This window comes from Garra rufa, chromosome 22 (assembly GCF_049309525.1).
Source record: "Garra rufa chromosome 22, GarRuf1.0, whole genome shotgun sequence".
Classification (NCBI taxonomy): Eukaryota; Metazoa; Chordata; class Actinopteri; order Cypriniformes; family Cyprinidae; genus Garra; species Garra rufa.
This window is the reverse complement of record NC_133382.1, coordinates 31,102,212-31,120,064: the sequence shown is the minus strand read 5'-3', so window position 1 is coordinate 31,120,064 and position 17,853 is coordinate 31,102,212. Positions and strand designations below refer to the sequence as shown.

The 17,853-nt window shown below is 36.8% G+C and overlaps 2 protein-coding genes across 2 annotated transcripts in view; both read left to right on the top strand.

Annotated features, from left to right (window-relative positions):
- The first annotated feature begins 645 nt into the window (after window positions 1-645).
- On the top strand, window positions 646-7,836 carry btbd17a (BTB (POZ) domain containing 17a). The gene is made up of 3 exons (XM_073827814.1): window positions 646-918; window positions 2,536-2,818; window positions 5,443-7,836. Exons 1-3 carry the CDS (start codon window positions 825-827, stop codon window positions 6,527-6,529), a joined length of 1,464 nt encoding a protein of 487 aa, XP_073683915.1. The 5' UTR covers window positions 646-824; the 3' UTR covers window positions 6,530-7,836.
- Window positions 7,837-9,628: 1,792 nt separating this feature from the next.
- Window positions 9,629-17,853, top strand: part of map2k6 (mitogen-activated protein kinase kinase 6) — a 30,753-nt gene continuing 22,528 nt past the window's right edge. The window contains exon 1 of the mRNA XM_073827768.1: window positions 9,629-10,199. Coding sequence (XP_073683869.1) covers window positions 10,112-10,199 — 88 coding nt within the window. The 5' untranslated portion in view covers window positions 9,629-10,111. The remainder of the gene's footprint in view (window positions 10,200-17,853) is intronic.

Below are 17,853 nucleotides of genomic sequence, written 5' to 3'. Positions count from 1 at the left end.
TGCGAGAAATAAAGTCAGAATAAACTCGCAGTTCTGACATTTTTATCACAATTGCGACTTTGTATCTTGCCATTCTGATTTTTTTCTTGCAATTGCGAGTTTATATCTAGTTTGTATCACCAATTTATATATATAGAAAAGTGTTTGTACTGTGACCACCAAATTTTATTAAAAACCCATCTTGCCAGCAGTGTATTACCCCTAAAAACAGCCACATAGTAACTCTCTGATAACCTCCCACAACACCCTGGAATCACAGTGGCAAGTTTTCTACAAGCAAGTACAGTAAACATACATTTTTCCTTTGATAAAATGTAAAAATCTAGTTGCTATTCTAAGAAAAGCAAGTTTTAATTTATGCATGCAGATACATTTGCATAAACAAACCTGCAATTCTCCATTACAGTGATTAGAATTCCACGCTCGCTCTGCCTGAACAGCTGAGGCCTCCTCTGGATCTATGTCATACAACATTAAAAAAGAAAAGTCAAAATCAAAGCCGTTGCCATGGCAACTGCTGTTCCTGCCCACCAAAACGAACTCCCCACCCCCCACAGGTTCCACTGATCGATAGGATATTGTGAGGGTGGAACTAACCCAAAACAACCAGTAACCTACATACTAGTTATGCACCATAGCCTATATGCCACATTAAAGAGAAAGGGGCTGACAGACCATCCATCATACGCAGAAGAGGAGGAGGAGGAGGAAACAGAAGAAAGACAATTCAATTAAGGAAGAGTAGAGGGTTGAAAAGAAAGAAAAGAGACGAAAATATAAAACAGAGACAGAGGAAGACCAAATCTACTATCGGACAATAAAAGATGGCTTGTTTGTTGGGGAATGGGCTGCTTGCCCACGTTTACCTGCTATTCTTATTGTTGGACGCCGGGTCTCATGTGCAACCTGTCCATGGAGGTAAGATGACTGTTCTAGTGCTTTCTTCCAGATGATAGAAGCTTTGTTTGGACACTGTGTCAGAAGTAAATAGAGGTATACAAAACTCTGGGTTTCATATGTTGGATGATAGAAAATGAGTCTGAAGTGTGAAGTCTGCACTTTGCAAACTTGCATGTTAACATATCAGTTGAACTTGTTGAAAGCTTGTCAAAGACAGTTATGTCTGGTTTTAAAAAAACAATTATATTGTTTAAATTTGATGACAAAAAATGTATCATCAGCCATTAAGCCTTTTCTTTCATTTCTATTATTATGCTGTATTTTATTACAGATCTATTTTATGATTCATAACGGTTTGTACTTGTATGTGGTAACAAGTAATAGAAAACCAGGGCACTATGAGTGGTATGTTCACACGCACACCAACGCAAACAAAAGCACACACACAAGCGGCTCATGGCATTTCCCAGAACTCTGCAATGACACCTATTCCAGTGTTCAAGGAAATGTACAACAGAGGTTGGATGATCATAAGGTTGCAGATCCACTTGTCCATTATGAAAACACATTCTGGTTAAAAATACTTGTTCCCTTCTGGGCACACAGGAGGGTTAAGACAGTTCTGCCAAATGTACATAAAGTCCACAAGAGAAAATAATAATTGAATTTATTTAAAAAATGACCCTGTTCAAAAGTTTACATACACTTGATTCTTAATACTGTGTTGTTACCTGAATGATCCACAGCTGTTTTTTTGTTTGGTCACAGTTGTTAATGAGTCCCTTGTTTGTCCTGAACAGTTAAACAGCCTGCTATTCTTCAGAAAAGTCCTTTAGGTCCCACAAATTAGTTGGTTTTTCAGCATATTTGTATATGTGAACCCTTTCCAACAATAACCGTATGATTTTGAGATCCATATTTTCACACCAAGGACAACTGAGGGACTCATATGCTACTATTACAGAAGGTTCAAACACTCACTGATGCTTCAGAATGAAACCCAAAGCATTAAGAGCCAGGGGTGAAAACTTTTGAATTTGAAGATCAAGGTAAATTTATTTTGTCTTCTGGGAAACATGTAAGTATCTTCTGTAGCTTTTGAAGGGAATTACTAAATATGAAAAAATATGATATTTAGGCGAAATAAGAAAATTCACGCATCTTTATTCAGTTCGAAAATTTACACCCCTTCTGAAGCATCAGTGAACATTTAAACCTTCTGTGATAGTTGCATGAGTCCCTCAGCTGTTTTCAGTGTGAAAGAAATGGATCTCAAAATTATTCCGTCATTGTTGGAAATTGTTGGTTCTTTAGCTATTATTTTCTCCTGTGGAATATATGTAAATGTCTTTTATGTGAAATATCTTATTCAGGTCAGTACTATTAAAAAATAACATTCATTTTGTATGATCCCTCTTATTTTGTTAAAATAATAAACATTTTGCATTTTCTGCAAGGTATATGTAAGCTTCTGACCTCAACTGTATAATGAATTAAGCTACTCACCCATTGTTTGAGAAAACATCTGTTTCTCAAAGCAAGTTCCACTCACTCAACAGCACTTTCTTTTCAACAAATCAGACTCAATCCAGTCACTGGATATTAATAATTACATTTCTCCCCCTCGCTCTGCAGGTTTGAGGGCAGAGGCACTGGTTGAAGGTACCACTGAAGTGATCAGTCACTCCCAGGGGTTGGTAGCGCGGCTGGAGGGCCTTCTGGTGCTGGGGAATAACAGTGACATTTCCCTACGTGTGGAAACAGTGGATGCGGATGAGGTCAAGGTAATCCAAGCCCACATGTTGGTGCTTTCACTGCAGAGCCGAGTGTTCGAGGAGATGCTGAGAAACCGCAATAGTAGCACACTAGTGCTGCGAGAAACAGCAGAATGCACTGCAGTATTTGAGAAATTCATCAGGTGAGAATCATTGATTTTGTGAAACTCAGATTATTTATTTTTTACAAATATTTGTGATTATTTTAAAATTTTATTATTACTGTTTTTGTATATTTTATATAATTTTACTATGTTATTTATATTTGTGACTTTGTTTTTGCTGTTTAACTTTCTAAGCACTACAAAATGTACATTTTTGGAAAAAGCCCTGCAGTGCTGTTTCATCCCAACATGTTAGCCTAAAACAAGTTTGGGCATGACCAATTATGAGAACATTCCCATCCCACACGTCCAAGACTCTCTCTAATGGCCAGCGCTGGAACTGCAACCTTCCTGCTGTCAGCAGCTCTGACCCAAAAGGAGATAACATCTATAGCAATATTTAAAAATCAACTCTCTGCTCTTAAAGCAGCTTTATCATGAGAAGGGGCGAATAGGGTGACGTTACAATAGTGATGTGTGGCTAGCGTGAGAAGATGTTTTGGTTACAAGAGCACACGCCGCCTACTCATTTATTTTGAATGAGCTGAAGTTTTTTTGTTTGGGGTTTTATTTCCTTTATAGCGATCCAAAGGATAAGACGGCAAAGATACAATCAGACTTTTTTAAAAGAGGAAAATAAGGCAAACAGGAAGTGACAGCATTAAACTACAATGGTAAACAATACAAGATGAAATTTGTATTTTCATAAGAGTATAATGCATATTATTTAATTAGGTAACAATGCAATTTGGCTCACAGAGTCATTGAATGAATCATCTGAGACAGCCTGTTAAATACATACCAGCGTAGCAGACAATTTTGGCACTCGTTTAATTCACAAGCTGAAATATGAGTTGAATTAGACATAACCAACAAGATGCTGAATTGGAATTCCTGCAAAAAACTGCAACTCATCCAACACAAGTTTAGAGACAGGCATGAGTAATTATAGCATTATATTTGAATAATCATGCATATTTATTTCCTTGTATGTAGAACATCCCATATTTAGACACCATCCTATTTTTTCTCAACCAGTTATAGTTAATACAAAAATAGTTTTTAAAGCACAAATATTTATCACAATGTTGTCAGTTTACTTTATAGGGTTAATTTAAGAAATGTAAATGTATTTAATATTCTTTTGTTTTCCAAAAAGAAAAGAAAAAATCAGTCACTATTAATTGCATCCAAAATAAGGGTTTGTATTTACATAATTACTAGTGCGGTCAAATCGATTATTCACAATTAATCACATCCCAAATAAAGGTTTGTTTTTACATAAGAACTAGTGCGGTCAAATCGATTATTCACAATTAATCACATCCCAAATAAAGGTTTGTTTTTACATAAGAACTAGTGCGGTCAAATCGATTATTCACAATTAATCACATCCCAAATAAAGGTTTGTTTTTACATAAGAACTAGTGCGGTCAAATCGATTATTCACAATTAATCACATCCCAAATAAAGGTTTGTTTTTACATAAGAACTAGTGCGGTCAAATCGATTATTCACAATTAATCACATCCCAAATAAAGGTTTGTTTTTACATAATTACTAGTGTGGTCAAATAGATTAATCACATCCAAAACAAAGGTTTGTGTTTGCATAATAACTAGTGCAGTCAAATCAATTTATCACAATTAATCGAATCCAAAATACAAGTTTGCGTTTGCATAATTACTAGTGCAGTCAAATTAATTAATCGCATCCAAAATAAAGGTTTGTGGTTACATAATTACTAGCGCAGTCAAATTAATTAATCGCAGTTAATCGCATCCAAAATAAAGGTTTGTGGTTACATAATTACCAGCACAGTCAAATTGATTAATCGCAATTAATCGCATCCAAAATAAAGGTTTGTGTTTACATAACTACCAGCATTGTCAGATCAATTAACCAGGATTAATTGCATCCAAAAAAAGGGCTTGTATTTACATAATTACTAGTGCGTTCAAATGGATTAATCGCAATTAATCGCATCCAAAATAAAGGCTTGAGTTTACATAATTACTAGTGTGGCCAAATCGATTAATCGCAATTAATCACATCCAAAACAAAGGTTTGTGTTTAGATAATTACCAGCGGGGTCAAAATGATTAACCAGGACTTATGGCATTCAAAATAAAGGTTTATGTTTACATAATTACTAGTTCAGGCAAATCGATTAACTGGGATTAATCACATCCAAAACAAAGGTTTGTGTTTACATAATTACCAGTGTGGTCAAATCAATTAATCACGATTAATCACATCCAAAATAAAGGTTTTAGTTTACATAATTACAAGTGTGATCAAATAATTACTAGTGCTGTCAAATCGATTAATCACATCGAAAATATAATTTTTATGTTCACATAATTACTAGTGTGGTCAAATCGATTCATCACAATACATATAAATATACACAGTACACACACATATTATGTAAACAAATGTTTATCCTTGATGCGATTAATCGCGATTAATGTGACAGCACTACAAATTTTCAGTCGTAACAATGATATATAATAATAATAATAAAATATAATAACATTAAAAATTACAATTATGACTCCTACAGTTTGCTACCTTTAAACTCAGGCAATGAACTGCAATCTAAAATTTGTGTAAGATAAACTGAATGAACTTTGATGAGCCTATTTTCTTCTGTTTTGCAGATATCTGTATTGTGGTGAACTCACACTGCAGTTAGGTCAGGCCACACCACTACACAGACTGGCTACCAAGTACGGCATCTCCAGCCTCCAGCAAGGACTAACCCAGTACATGAGCCAGAACCTGGCCAGCGATTCTCTGGGTGGTCACGTGGTGGGCTGGTACCAGTATGCTGTGTCGGTCAGCGACACGGCACTGAAAGACAACTGCCTTCAGTTTTTATCGTGGAATCTGTCATCGGTGCTTCAGAGTGCAGAATGGCCTTCGGTTAGTATTGAATTGCTAATGACCCTCCTGCAGCGCTCCGATTTAGTATTGAAGAATGAGCTGGAATTGTTTGAGGCTCTTGAAATCTGGCTCACCCAGAACGACCCTGATACCCTGACAGCAGAGAATGCACTCCGACTGGTGCGCTATGCCATGATCCCTCCACGTGAACTCTTTCGCTTGCAGCAACAGTCGCCGATTATGATGCGCTACCACGAAGCAGTGCGTGATCTTCTCTACATGTCGTACCAGTTCCATTCAGCTTCACCACTTCAGCTAGCCAAGTTCTTTGATGTGAACTGCAGCCTCTTCGTGCCCCGCAACTATCTCTCATCCATGTGGGGATCTCAGTGGATCATAAGCAACCCGGCACGGGATGACCGCAGCACTAGTTTCCAAACCCAGTTGAGTCCAAGCGGTTTTGACTCCAGTAAGCGAGTGACATGGAACGCCCTGTTCTCACCCCGCTGGCTCCCGCTCAGCATGCGGCCCATGTATACTGAGCAGGGCGCCATGCAGCCACCACGGCTTGATGGAGGGAATGGCATCGCCCGGCCTCGTATCATTATCACACCTGCTACTTCCAGTGCAGATTTCGCAGGTGTCAGCTTCCAAAAGACCGTACTCATCTTGACAAAGCAGAAGAACAAGCTTGTGGTGCGGCATATCTTCGGTTTCCACCAAAGCACAGAGGAGGCGGGCGACTTTCTGGCTGGGGTGGACCTGCAATATCGCACATCCGAGTACCTGGTGGATGGATCGCTGTACTTGCACATCATTGTAAAGCCTATCTACCAGACTCTTATAGCAACCAAGAAATAATGTAATGAGCACATTGAAGTAGGATACATTTTAGATTTAGAAGGTCTACATTTTTTTTGATGCATGGAAGAAAGTATTTAGATCTAATGTGATTGACACTAATAAAGTGCATCTCTACTGTCCATTATGTACTGTAAGTTAGAAGTTTACTCTGGAAATAAGAGAAGTGTACAAAGGTTCACATGTACAAAATATTAGGGAAAGTTCACACAAAAATTAAAATTCTGTCCTCATTTACTCACCCTTGTGTCGTTCCAAATAGGGCTGTCACGATTCTTTGATTCAAGTACTTGATTTTTAAAAATCCTCAAACTCCATCTCTGCATATTGTTGTGAGTTTGGGTCTATTATAGTATTAATCTGGTAATGCAATGTCCCCCATTTCATTCGATTTATAAGGTAAATAATTTAAAAACCTACACGAACACATGAGAATACATCAGTTTCTTTGTAAATATGCTAACAGTTCATACAGTTCATAACAGTAGACATTTGAAATATTAGAGATCTAAAAGATTAGATCATGCAGTAAAGTATAAAAACAATCGTCAGGCTGTTGGCGCCCTCTGCAGTCATTTGTTATAATGTGTAATGTACATTAGTTCTGTTGTTTATAATACATGATGTGTTTTAACAGTTTTGTTCAATAAAACCATATGATTATTTGCATTTGACACTTTATTTGAACTAATTATTATTGCCTCATGCTATTATATGTATTTTAAGTCATTTTAAAGGCTATTGTAAACACAAAAAATTAATTATAATTAAGTGATTACTCTATTAATTGGCAGAATAATCGTCTGATTACCAAAATAATCGTTAGTGACAGCCCTAGTTCCAAACCTGTATGACTTACGTTCATTAATGGACCACAAAAGGAAATGTTTTTAAGAATGTTAACGCTGCTCTCTTAATATAGTGAAAGTGGATGAATAACAATACAGGTCAAGCTCTAAAAAGCACTGTAAATATATCTTAAAAATATTCATATGAGTAATGTATTACATTTTACGTTTTCTAAATATTATTATTGTGTGAACAGACTGAAATTCAAGAATATTTTCACCTTGATTGTTCATTGTTATCTGTGGTTACCATTTACTGGCATTGTATGGAGAAGAAAAGCTTTGAAAGTCCGCAACGAATATCTCATTTTGAGCTTTAATATAGGCCGTGACATACACTAGTGTCCAAGATATAACTCATATCATAGGTATTTTTCAACTTGATTAGGCAGAAGCCCTTTCCATGTTAGGAAAACCAATTTTTATGTAATCACCACAACATCCTTTGTCCACACTGGACTCAGAGGACAAATAAAGAGAAAGTGCACAAATCCAAACCAGAGTGTTGAGTTTAGCATAAATAATGTATATATATATATATATATATATATATATATATATATATATATATATATATATATATATATAAAAAGAAATACCATTTTGCCACATTATTTTTAATCTTAACATTTTAAAGTTTTAATATGCAACATTTAAAGTGTTTCAAGGTGCTATTACACATTTAATGAGAAATATCACATCTCTGTCATACCTGTAGTGTCTTGAAACATCACAGTTGTGCTGTTATTTCATTATTTATGCCAGTGTTATATATAATAATTCAGTTATTTTTCTGTATTATCCTATCGTTGTGCCCATGCTAAATCTTTTCTCAGATCAGTTTCCTTGCATGTTGGAATTATGTATGTTTAGCATTCACTCCGCTATGCAGACCACTCAATAAAATACATGATGTATACACAAAGTTTAAATCTATCATTGAGTATGATGGTAAAAGAAACAAGATACATGGTCATCCCTGTTGAATAAAAAAACAGCGTATGCTGGTTAGGTATGTTTTGAAGCATGGCAGCTGGTTTGAGCCGGTTTAAGCTGGTCCTTGGTCATAAGCTGGTTATGAGCTGATCATGAGCAGCTAGTTGCTTACTAGACCAGCTTAGGTTCAGCACATGACCATCTTAAACTAGTTTATGACCTAGCATATTATAATAACTAGCATATGCTGTTTTTTTTTTTTTTTTTACCTGGGGTCATGGTCTTCAGTTCTTTATCAAATGTGACCCTAGACCACAAAACCAGCATATGCAGTTTTTTTCAAAAGGGATCATTGTCTTCAGTTCTTTAACCAATATGACCATATACTATATATGTAAAACCAGTTTTAAATAACACGGGTATATTTGTAGCAATAGCCAAAAATACATTATATGGGTCAAAATTATCAATTTTAGTTTTATGCCAAAAAATCATTAGGATATTAAGTAAAGATCATGTTCCAAGAAGATATTTTGTAAATTTCTTACTGTAAATATATCAAAACTTAATTTTTGATGAGTAGCATTGCTAAGAACTTCATTCGGACAACTTTAAAGTCGATTTTCTCAATATTTAGATTTTTTTGCACCCTCAGATTCCAGATTTCGATAGTTTCAAACATCTCGGCCAAATATTGTCCTATCCTAACAAAGCATACATCAATGCTTTTAGATAATGTATAAATCTCAATTACAGTACCTGCGAACAGTGGAGTCATATTTATGAACTCTCCCCTTCGCTAAATCAATAACGATTCCTGTAGTCGATTCACGAAAGAATAACTCTAATGAGTCGGTTCTTTTAAGTGAATCAACAACATGCAGCGCGTCTAGTAGTGGAGTCGGATTCTTAATCAAATGATTCTTATAAGTCGGTTCTTTAGAGTGAGTCGCAAACACTTATGAATCAGTTGGAGCGGTTATAAATTAATCTTTTTTAAACGTCTTTTTAAACAGCTTGTGTTAAATTGTACTAATTTTATGTAGGCAGTTTGGATGTTCGTATTTTTGTTTTGGTGTAATCAGTGATATTTTAGTGAATTAATAATTAAATGTTATCACATTTATACCAAAAGTCTGTGTAAACATGCCTTTTTGTATTTAATTAAATATATTTAGAAGTTGTAACACCTGACACGCTCCAGAAAGTACTAAATGAATCGTTGGTGGAACTGAAAATCAGAACAGGAACAATAAGTGGTGATAATTTCCTTACGATTTTTAATAAGAAAACATTTCCACGATCACATATTTCGTTTCAGAATTATTGTTGACTATAAATTCAAGCAATGACACCTGCATAATGAAGTCCACTTCCTCAAGTGCTTCACACCCTGCTTATCTGTCTGAAATGCACACTGCTAGCCTAAAAGAGTCACATTAGCATTAGGCCTGCTCCTCCTTTTTCCCCGGCGCACAGCAATTACGTGCAAACTACCAGTCCCATGATCCCCGGCGTCGTCAGGCAGGAAGAACGTGTGTTAGCAGGGGCTCACACTGATCCAAGTTAGGAGCTCTCAGCTGCTGGCCTTGGCCCATCATGTAAGTGCCTGCCGAGGTTTCTTTGCAGAGCGGTTGCAGAAATCCCCCCGTTTTCGTTGCGTGCAATTGAAAGGCCAGCCTTTGCACGGAGAACAAGTTACCCGACGCCCAAAGGCTCCGAGTGCATGAAGATCGCGGCTTGTATTTTGCACCTTTGTTGCAAGCAAGCCCGCTTGAAGCCTCACTGCGAGGGATAGATGGAAGGAGGGAGCGACAAGGAAAGCAAAGTCTTTTGTGCTTCCCCTTCCCCCAACCCAAAAGAGGAGATGTCCGTGCCAAAAGGAGGTAGGTACTTTTTTTTTACTCAAGCGATCCGTGCAAAACCTCGGAAATGCAGCCAGCGTTGCATGGCTTGCAAAGTGCACGGCTGCAGCCTCATCGTGGCCAATGCATTAAAAGTTTGATGGCTCGCGAGGGGCACTTGCAATGCTTCTTTTAATGATCTGCCCTTTTGCAGACTTTCTGGTGAGGCGATGCTCTCCTTAGACACTCGCACAGGCGCTATTTGCATTCGTGTTGTGCCACGATTATTAAAAGAAACGCCTTCTTTCCGCGTTCAGGAACTGCCTAGCCAGCAATGCAAAAGTGATTGTGCAATGGCAACGCCGTCCGCACCCGACTTATTCACGCGCACGAGGCGATTTTCTCTCGAACAATGTTCGATTGTTACGTCACGACGGCCTCGGCTTCCTTCTGCACATTTACGTTAGTTCGTACAACTTCTGGCTTTCGTGCATGCGAGGTGCATTAGATAACATGAAACTTTGGCCGACGGGGGAGTCTGCAAGTGCAATGGGAAACAGGGACCTGACAGCCTGCTTGCATGCCATGTTGAGCATGCAACAATTTTTATTAGTTGCGCGTAATGGAAAATTATTCGGACGCTCTGTCATGCAAGCTTTGTTCCAAGCAGTAATGCATAGGTAGAGGCTGCAAAAATAAGGAGCTAAATATAGTTTTGTTGCTGCAAACAGTTTAAGGAACAGCCTTCAGATGGGCTACACAAGTCTCCATGCAAAAATATGCACAAACCCTCAAGCCAAAGCTGCAGATAAATACCCTTTCATATTACACAAGTGCAGGGTTACTGTAAACGTGTGTTACTTGATTAATTGTACATATTTTAAAACAGTCATGTGTTCACCAGTTCATGCACAATCATTATGCAAATTTGTTGCATGCATTTTCATTTTTTCCCACTTTATAGTGCCACACTGCATGAAGCTTTGCATGCTTCAGACTCGGCCCATAAATTGACCCAGCAAATTATGCATTTGTCGTCATATGATCAGTGGTGTGCAAAAATGCTTATTTCAATATAGGATGGAATTACAGATGTTTTTGTAAATTAGGACACGTCTTACATTATTTATTTGCCTTGCACAGCCTAGTTTGCAAAAGAATATGCATATCAAAAACCTGCCTCTTCATTACCGGTGCACGTTTCATTCTTTTTCACCATTTAAATTTTGGAATGCATGCTCCGAAAGAACTATAATAATAACAATTCCCGACAAAAACACAGGGTTCCCAGCACTGCATGCTTAGACCCCTTAATTACACTCCATGGAGCCTTTGCAACATATCTAATGTCCCTGCTCTTTCACGGAAGTACTGTATAGAGCCCGTGTGTGAGGTTTCTCACACCTTAGCCTGAATTGACGTACATGCAAAAGCCCAAATTAAAGCTATGGCCAGCAGCTGTTCTACCGGGTCCGTTCCTATCCGAGCGATGATGTCCACAGTCGAGAGGTGGATCACAGGAGTATTTAAATTTTGAGGATCATATATAAGTAGGCGTGGTTGAAGAATGTGTGATTGTGACGCCCTAATGAGGTGATTTTGCATCGTTGAAAGAGCAGTAATTGTGTTGTTGTGTAACAGTGACACACCTGAGGAACATTTGAGGAACTAAATCCTTATGAACCAAGCCTCCGTCATGCAAACAAACACAGCTTTATCTTTGCACGAGGAGAAGGTCGTGGAAAACGAAGGCCAATGTTTAAGGGCTGCTTGATAGTATGAACTTAAGTTTATCCTTCTCAAAAGGGATAGTTCACTCATTTTTTACTTTCCCTCATGTGCTTCCAAATCTGTATGCATTTCTTTCTTGTTTGGGGAAAAATAAGATATTTTGAAATTTTTTTTGCTGTTGCTTGATCTGTGCATATTTCCCTTCTGATCCAGATGATAAGATGCTCATATTTTTGCTGAAGCAATAGTTTGTGGTTGATGGAAATGGATTTGTTTATTACAAACACACAGCTTTTAACTTTACAAGTTGTGTTATAGATTTAGTTTTTTTTTTTTAATCAGCTGTTTGGACTCTCATTCTGACAGCACCCATTCACTGCAGAGGATCCATTGGTGAGCAAGTGATGCACTTACATCATTATTTGGTGATACTCGGATGCAAACAACAGCATAGATTGCATAGAGAATGTACTGCTGAATACATTGTTCTGCTATTTTATGCTGTCTAAACCACGGGAACAACATGTGGGAAATCATATAGAGAATGATTAGTAAGCAGGAAAGGTGAAATATTTTGACAAAATAAAGTTAATAGATGGTAAAGATACATACAAGCAGTATTACTTAAAATATTATCCTAATATTTCACCTACCTGACTGGAAATGATAAGAACAACACAAATGTTGTCAAAATTCTTGCTCTGGAAATTCTGGTTCAGTTTAGCCATCCACAAACACTTTTTGATCCTCAGTTTTTTGCACTCTGTTATAACTTTTGACAGTCTGTAGCACTCCAAATGTTTGTCCTGTTCTGAACGATTAGTACAGCCCAAAACATGACAATAATTGTTCATTTTCAGCAGCAGTAATCACTAAAATATGCAAGTTTTGTTCAGTTCAGTAGCATTGTTTACATTCATTGCCGCCAATATGCCTGATTGATGACGCATCGTGAAAACACTCAATCATACGTTTTTCTAAATCTCTTCTGATGGCATCTTGGTTGACCTAAGGGAGAGTAAAACTTAAATTTATGTGTGAACTATTGCTTATAGCTTTGTTATTAGGATGCATACTTGCACACCAAAACTGCAATCTGTCAACTAAAAGCTGAATAACTCGGAATGAAAACTGAAAGTCAGATTGCAAAACTGATTGAAAACAATCGCTTTTAAGAGGATGCACGTAGACTGTTAAAAGTTGGCAGCTATTTTCCTGGTTGGAAGGGTTTTCTTGGAAGAGCAGTCCTACTTATGTCAGTGGGGGTCTATATTGTGCTTGTTGGCCCCTGGTTCATTGAGTTTTTACTGGCCCCAGCGAGTTGATGTCCCCGTCATGCAACCATGCAGCCTGCTGCCGCCATGCGCAATTGTTGCGTTTGTCATGCTAATAGACCACAGAGATACTAAATCCCCTGTTTGCGACAGCTCAATTGTTGGTGACCGTCCAGCCTTGCTGTGGTGTTTTGATGCAATAGCATGAGGATTGTTTCAAGCATTGTGCAGCTGATCCCCCCCCCCCCCTAGACCTTTCACTTTTCGTTTGTGTGCGTGGAGAGCACAACCATGCCGTTCCGTCTCTCCAGCATGCTTTTATGCATGCTGCAATTCAGGGCATAGAATCTCCACTAGATGCCTGCATGCAAATCACAGTTTTGCACATCTCTATATCAACGCAAGCAATACATTGCATGCCTTTTTTTAAGCAGCTAAGCTGTTTTTAATGGGGTAATGTCAGGCCTGGGAGTGTCCTCTTGCTGAATCGCTTGGGAGTGACCAGTGTGATGACTCTATTGGCTCTCTGGGAGGCCCTGTCTGGAGGCCCCTCTCTGTCTGTCTTTTGTTTTTTTTGTTTTTTTCCTCTTTCGTTCTCTCTCGGTCTCTCTCTCTCTCTCTCTCCTGTGGGCCGAGAGCTATGCTGGGTCGCAGGAACTGCATTCTGACATTGATCCATCTTATTGCAGACTTCTGAATAATTGACCACTTTTAGGGTTTTCTCTTGAAGGCCGCCAGGGTGTCTCTTATAGCATTACTAACAGTATTGCTTTCCAAGAAAGGACTGCCTTTAGCTTATTGTAACCAGGGTGTGAAATACATGTCTAGAAAGGGTGGAGATGACCTCCTCAGATGGCTCATTTCCGGGGAATAGTAGATGTTGTTTTTTTTTTAAAGCAATAAATTTTTTTTTACCCAAATAATGCATTTCTTGATGAAACTATTTATCTAAAGTATGTAATGGCTATTATTGTCTTTTTTGATTTTTTTTTTTTTTTTCAGAAAAATGTGATTCAGTTAAAAATCAGATGCTTGTAAATTCTTATAAATATTCACATATGTGACCCTGGACCACAAAACCAGTCTTAAGTCGCTGGGGTATATTTGTAGCAATAGCCAAAAATACATTGCATGGGTCAAATTTTGATTTTTCTTTTATGCCAAAAATCATTAAGAAATTAAGTAAAGTTCATGTTCAATGAAGATTTTTTGTAAAATTCCTACTGTAAACATATCAAAATGTAATTTTTGATTAGTAATATGCATTGTTAAGAACCTAATTTGGACAACTTTAAAGGTGATTTTCTCAGTCTTTTTGATTTTTTTTGCATCCTCAGATTTCTGATTTCAAATAGATGTATCTCAGTCAAATATTGTCATATCCTAACAAACCATATATCAATAGAAAGCTTATTTATTAACCTTATGACTGGTTTTGTGGTCCAGGGTCACATATAATAATAGATTAGAATACACTACCGTTAAAAATTAATAGTTTTAATACTTTTACATATTTTGCCTGTAATTTAATTAAGGTCTACTAAAATGTGATTCCAAACTTTTTTCCTCATATCGCAATATAATACAGATAATTAAAAATTGTGAAATGAATTTTAGCTCATTTTGCCCACCCCTACTGACAATTCAGCTTTGCATCACAAGAATAAATTACATTTTGCAGTATATGGAAATAGAAACAGTTTTAAATTGTAATAATTATTCACAATTTTACTGTATGATAAAATCATTAATGACAAACATTTACAATAATTTTACCCAGCAAGGGTGCCTTAAAATTGATCAAACTTGGAAGGAAATACATTTAAAATATTACAAAAGATTTCAAATAAATGCTTTTGAACTTTTTTCATTTAAGAATACTCAATTTTATTGTTTCCAGAAAATATTGAGGAGTGCAACTGTTTTAACATTGATAATAAGAAGAAATGTTTCTTGAGCACCAGATCAGCATATTAGAATGATTTCTGAAGGATCATGTGACACTAAAGACTAAAGTAATGGCTCCTGAAAATTAGGGGTGCGCGCTATACTGGTATGAACGTAACTACCGGTATTATGTTGTGCCATGATATGGATTTTGCTGTATCGCGGATACTGTTACATATTCATGAATTTTCTTGGATGGACAGTTGAAGATTTTTTTTTTTTTTTTTAACCCCCTGGTCGGAGAGATGCACCACTTGAGCATCTATAAATCAGAACCGGATGATTTTTGCTCCAAACACATGATTGGCTTTTAATTTTATTTTGGCTGGTATCTATTAGGGTTGCAAATGGGTGGAAAGTTTCGGGTAAATTTTCGGACACTTTTCAAAAATCCATGGAAGATTCCAAAAAATCCTGGAAAGTTAAAAAAAAAAATTCTGGAATGTTTTCAAAATTTACTGGAAAATTTCCACTCTTTTGCAACCCTAATATCTATTCCAGAACTGCACACAAACTATATTGAAATCATTTTCCAAAATGTAATTTTTTTTGTGGAAATATTACTAAGTCTGTAAAAGGCTGCTAACACGTTGAAGATGGACACAAAGAGAAAAAACACTGTAGCAGGCAGCGCAAGATCACTGTTCACGATATTCAAAATATAGGCAGAAAAATTTAAATATTGAATTGTTGCTGGGGGGTTGTATGAATAAATCTCTGAAGGGATGGAAACTGATTGTCTTCAGAAAAGTTTAGATGGCATTTTAATTTTCTTTTACCTCTGTATTCATAAGTGCAGTGCAGAGCAGCTTTGTTTACAACGGTAAATATTGATTCTGTTCCATAAGCGCCATCTGCTGTCAGAGAGTGAATTTGCAATGAAAATGTTCTTTCAGGCTATTTGCTGTTTTTCTTTTACGCAGGTGTCTTATGTAGCATAATTTCACACATCTAAAGTCAGACAATTCTATTTTTGCCTTGAAATCATAAATTTTTTTAGCTATGTAAGGTTAAAATATATATTTAGCCTGTAATTTAATTAAGGTCTATTAAAATGTGATTCTCATATTGCAATATAATATCATTATCGTTTGGACAGTCGAAAATATTATGATTATAAATTTTAGCTCATATTGCCCACCCCTACTTAAAATTCAGCTTTGCATCAAATAAAATAAATTACATTTCGCAGTATATTGAAATGGAAAACAGTAAATTGTAATAATATTTCCCAACTTTGCTGTGTGATCAAATCATTAATTTTTATCAAGTAAATGCAAACTTTGGTACGCATTTGTCAAAAACATAAAATCTTTTTACATTATTAATAATGTATTTGTACAAATAAACAAAACAAAATAATGAGGAAAAATTAGGAAAATTTGTCATCACCCCTTAAATGTAATTTATAATATCTAATCTATATGTTGTAGAAAATGCATAGAGAAATTTCTTGGATTATGGAAGTTTAATTGTGCACAATACCCACAGTCCTGCACCAGAGTTAAGGTCTTGGTGATTATGCTATTGTAGAGAGTGATTATGTCATGTATCCTTATTTAAAAAAGATTTTATATTTACAGCCCCCGAGGGAGGCCCCATCTCTGCAGGGGGCAGTAAACGGCTTTCTGTTGTCATCCAATGAAGCCAAAATGTGTTTGATATTAAGGCAGCACTTACTTGGCCCCACATGCACAGTTGTGCAAAACCCTCTCAGATGCAGGAAATAATATCTACAATGTCTACAAATGACAAGACAAATTCATTCTGCAGTGTGAAATTCTCCTTATTATGCTCTTCTGTGTTCAGATTGGCTTTTATGAACATTGTAACATTTAGTATATTGTGGAAAGATTTGCAAAGGCTGCAGCTTGCGTATTAAATTTAAAATAGTGAGATGAACGACTAGTTGTCGTGCTAGTTTCCAATGCCAGCGTTTACTGTTAACACTTCTGTTTGGTTTTCAAAATGGCGTATGTCACAACCAATTATCCTAAGTGCTGAATAAAAGATTTTGCGTCACATACAAACCACTTAGTCTGACTGCAGCAGTGTTTCGTGCAAGATGTCAGGGCTGAGATTGAGTGTCAACAGGTTGAGGACTCCACCCTCTGGTAGCACTTTGCCTTGCTCTAGTTCTGCCAACCAGAACATGCATGGTGGAATTGGGACGCCTCATGGTATCCTCCCATGCTTGAAGGAGAATATAAGGAAAAAACATCATGGCTCAGTTAGTTCTAGAGTTTGCTGTCTGAATATGCATGCAAAATTAGGAGATTGCAATTAAAAGATGATTTATGTGACACTCACATCACCAAATGTAGCTGTTCCCCATTGCAATCTAAAAACAATGCATTAAGAGCGGGTGAAAACCTTTTGAATTTGAAGATCAGGGTAAATTTAACTTATTTTGTCTTCTGGGAAACATGTAAGTATCTTTTGTAGCTTCTGAAGGGCAGTATGATGAGAAACATATGATATTGAAAATGTACACATCTTTATTCTGTTCAAAAGTTTTCACCCCCTGGCTCTTAATGCATTGTGTTTCCTTCTGGAGCATCAGTGAGTGTTTGAACCTTCTGTAATAGTTGCATATGAGTCCCTCAGTTGACCTCAGTGTGAAAAGATGGATCTCAAAATCATAGTCATTGTTGGAAATGGTTCAAATACACAAAAATGCTGAAAAACCAAATTTGCTCAGTTTTTCTCAAGAACAGCTGGCAGTTTAACTGTTCAGGACAAAT